Genomic DNA, 3,577 nt, shown 5'->3' with positions numbered 1-3,577 from the left:
TAAAAATGTACATCTGAAATGCTAACTTGTGCAGCGACGTAAAAGGCTATAAATAGCATATATTTACAACCGTAAACGACCAAAAGGAGGTTATTACACTCAGTCAGGGTTTAAAGTGAGTTTTGAGTAAAAGTGTACTAATAATTTCATAAATAGTCTCATGTAGCTTGATGCTAACGTTAGCTCTAATGCAGCTACATAGCAGGTGCAGATCTTCTTCATAATGCATTTTGTAGTATTGTCAAAGGTTGTAAGAAAATGTTTTGTATTTTTATAGTAAGGCTTTTGATAATAGTGGGGTAAATGTATACTGGAAATGAAGCGATGTGGCTTGGTAAACCTTGAAATACCCAAAACAAAGGCTAATAGTAGCGGAATAAAAAAAAGAAAATCCTCATTTATCATTATTGTGTCATACCTGGCCGATGTGTGAAAGGCTTGTTTCGCAAGAACAATAGAATCAAACAAGAGATAATCGCATTCCAGGAGTCAAATCAATTTTATTAGCCTTTTATGAGCCTTCTCTAAAAATACACATGACATGGTCTTAGAAAAGGTTTAATAAAATTCACACTTTGTGAGATCAGATTCTGAAATATCAAAGTGAAGTATTAGTAGACTTGTGGCTTTAGCTTCATCATGTATCTAAAATCATATCCTACATCATTTAGTACACTTCAGTATGTTTTAAATATTTTTATTGACATGTTTGAGCTTATCTCTATTATAACAGTCTGAGTAATTCTGATTCATGAACAGTAAACTTTGAAGTGTCAGCTTTGGGAACATTATGTATCTAGTAAGAAAGACTCCTAAGCAGCAACCTTTTAATTTTGGGTATGTCATTTGTGTCTCCATGCTGAAAATGGGGGGTGACAAGTAAGGGGTTAAATTGTGTTACGAAGACGAATGAAGTTTTTACAGGTTTGGAACAACACGGGGGTAAGGGATTAGTGACACAATTTTGGGGTGAAGTATTCCTTTAATATCACTACTTTGAGTTGCAGACAATTGACACCGTTTCGTGTTTGCTTCAAGACAGTCGAGAACTGATTTCCACTTAAAACTTGAGCTCAGCGATTTGAGTTGTATTTAAAACAAAAGCCGCAAGTAATCCACATAACTACTTTCTATATTGTGAATGTCGGGAACCAAACTACTGTTTGGAAGACAAATTAAAAGAATAAGGGGAGCCTTGTGCGGCCCCAGGTTAGCAACTGGAGGAAGGATTAAGGAATGCACAACCTTACAAAAGGTTGTGGAACCTTGGTTTAATAGTGAGAGGGGAAAACACTGGGAAGAGGCATGTAATCCCACATTCTGCTGAACCAAAACAATGCCAATAGACAAAGACACCTAAGGGTTCTGCAAAGTTTATTAAAAAAAAAAAACACTAGATTTACATGACCAGAGTAACTTCTCCACTAGAAACCACAGTCTGCTCCCCAGAGACAGCCTTGATACGAGTGTCTCTTCCTGAAAGAGAAATGTTCGAAGTGAGAATGCACTTCTAAAATGCTCCGTTCCTCTTGTCAAGAGAAAGCAAGAACTCACGTTTCCTAGTGCAGCTTTGCTCACAAGAGCCAGATGATGGATGGCACACCTCTGTACTGCAGTGGATGAAGATCTGACAGGGAAGAAAGAGGCTCAAGTCATAGAATCCACAAGTAGTAAATATACAGATGTTCAAGTAAAGGGGGGCATACGGTTTCCTTCAGAGCAGCCAGTGAGGCTGGATCTACAAATGTGAACATCTTCACAACAAAGCGCTTGTAGTGGGTTGGGAACTGAAGACCAGACGATCCAGTCACTGGAACCAGTGTGGTCAGATAGCGGTCGTCCTGGTAAGGGCATCTGAAAACAAGAGAAAGTTAGAAAGGGTCTCCCAGCAGACCAACTGGATAAAGATTGGCTGTACACTCACCCGTCGATCAGAAGGTCCCACTGGGGGAGACTGAGTGGACTGGGGGTTGAAGTCGTCCAACAACGTCCCAGCGTCAGGACAATGTTGGGGTCGGTCCTCTCCATAATGTGCACCTCAACATACACAGGCTCTCGCAGGACTTTTGTGATGGGATAATCAGCGTCACTGTAATAGGACGTGTAGGCCTCATCCCCTGAGGAACAACACTGGGGTTTAACCAGACTCCAGTTTGAAAGGCTTTAGGCAGACACAGGACAAGACCTTACCTTCAGCACAGCCTTTGGTGACACATTGGCCATTGGCCAGTCTGAGCTCCACCCTGAGAGGTCCAGGAGCAGCTACTGGTGGAGGTGGAGGAACAGAGTTGACCTCCACAACCAGAGCTTCCACGGAAGTTCCCGAATATCTACACTGGAAGAGAAACCTGGACGACACACAGCGAGCTTGTAGCATTTATCAGGGATTAATGGTCACACCAAGACATGGATCACCTACTCAAAATGACTGTCCCTTGTGATGGAACCATATGGTCCAATCCCCACTTCATACGAGGAGGTCATTCGGTTTTCATACACCACATATCCGCTGTCCTCCTGTGAATAGGAACGTGTCAGCATCCAGTCCATCATAAGCAATGCAGAATAAAACCAGTAGCTGCTGCTCACCATCACGCTCGTGCCACATGCGGTCACAGGGAACTGGTATATAGCAAAGGAAGGTGTAGACCCCACAGGAGCACAAGGTGGGTCATTTCCACCCAGTAGATGAACCGTATCCAGACTCAGTCGAGGCAGAGTAACGTCTCTAGACACCACTACCACAAACTGACCATCTCTAATACACTGGACAGTCACTAGAACAAGGTACAAGAGCAGGTTAAATTCAGAGAATCAGTTTGACACGAACGAAAGATTGAGAACACTTACCCGCCCTTCCATAGAAACACTGCTGTCCGTTAAAGCAGCAGTTGATAGCTTCACACTCAGCACCACTGATCCCAGGTAGACCACATTGGATCTGCTCAGAATCAGCTACAGCACATTTATCAAGGGGCTCTGCCTGCACTACTGGCTTCTGAAACTGCTGTTTAACTGGCTTCTGAATCGGAAACTGCGGCTTAGTTATCTGTTGAACTGGCTTCTGAAGTGGAAATTGCGGGGTAGGTAGCTGTTGAACTGGCTTCTGAAGCGGAAATTGCTGGTTAGTTAGCTGTTGAACAGGCTTCTGAAGCGGAAACTGCGGCTTAGTTAACTGTTGAACAGGCTTCTGAAGTGGAAATTGCGGGGTAGGTAGCTGTTGAACTGGCTTCTGAAGTGGAAACTGCGGTGTAGGTAGCTGTTGAACTGGCTTCTGAAGTGGAAACTGCGGTGTAGGTAGCTGTTGAACTGGTTTCTGAAGTGGAAACTGCTGGTTAGTTAGCTGTTGAACAGGCTTCTGAAGCGGAAACTGCGGCTTAGTTAGCTGTTGAACTGGCTTCCGAAGCGGAAACTGTTGGTTAGTTAGCTGTTGAACTGGCTTCTGGAGCTGAAACTGCTGGTCAGTTTGCTGCATCATCAGAGCTTGAACATCCTGAAGCGACTTACTCCACTGTGGAACAGCATGACAGAACGCACAGACCAACGAAATCTGAACCAAACACCAACTTCCAGCCAT

At 43.6% G+C, this 3,577-nt stretch overlaps 1 protein-coding gene across 1 annotated transcript; it reads right to left on the bottom strand.

Annotated features, from left to right (window-relative positions):
- Positions 1–1,386: 1,386 nt before the first annotated feature.
- LOC132098460 (zona pellucida sperm-binding protein 4-like) lies at positions 1,387–3,577 on the bottom strand. The gene is made up of 8 exons (XM_059504570.1): positions 2,851–3,577; positions 2,590–2,777; positions 2,420–2,517; positions 2,191–2,348; positions 1,925–2,117; positions 1,707–1,854; positions 1,555–1,627; positions 1,387–1,476 (listed from the first exon to the last, which is right to left on the bottom strand). Exons 1-8 carry the CDS (start codon positions 3,575–3,577, stop codon positions 1,400–1,402), a joined length of 1,662 nt encoding a protein of 553 aa, XP_059360553.1. The 3' UTR covers positions 1,387–1,399.

The sequence above is a fragment of the Carassius carassius genome, chromosome 22 (genome assembly GCF_963082965.1).
Source record: "Carassius carassius chromosome 22, fCarCar2.1, whole genome shotgun sequence".
In the NCBI taxonomy this organism is placed as follows: domain Eukaryota; kingdom Metazoa; phylum Chordata; class Actinopteri; order Cypriniformes; family Cyprinidae; genus Carassius; species Carassius carassius.
The sequence above is the reverse complement of the archived record's forward strand: the minus strand, read 5'-3'. Positions and strand labels throughout refer to the sequence as shown.

Bases quoted from the DNA above. Each gene is read 5' to 3' on its own strand.
- LOC132098460 (XM_059504570.1), bottom strand. From the start codon at position 3,577: ATGGCTGGAAGTTGGTGTTTGGTTCAGATTTCGTTGGTCTGTGCGTTC. The intron at 2,349-2,419 runs GTAGGTGATCCA...TGTGTCGTCCAG, and splicing joins ACAAGGGACAGTCATTTTGA to GTTTCTCTTCCAGTGTAGAT. The intron at 2,118-2,190 runs GTAAGGTCTTGT...GTTGTTCCTCAG, and splicing joins CACCAAAGGCTGTGCTGAAG to GGGATGAGGCCTACACGTCC.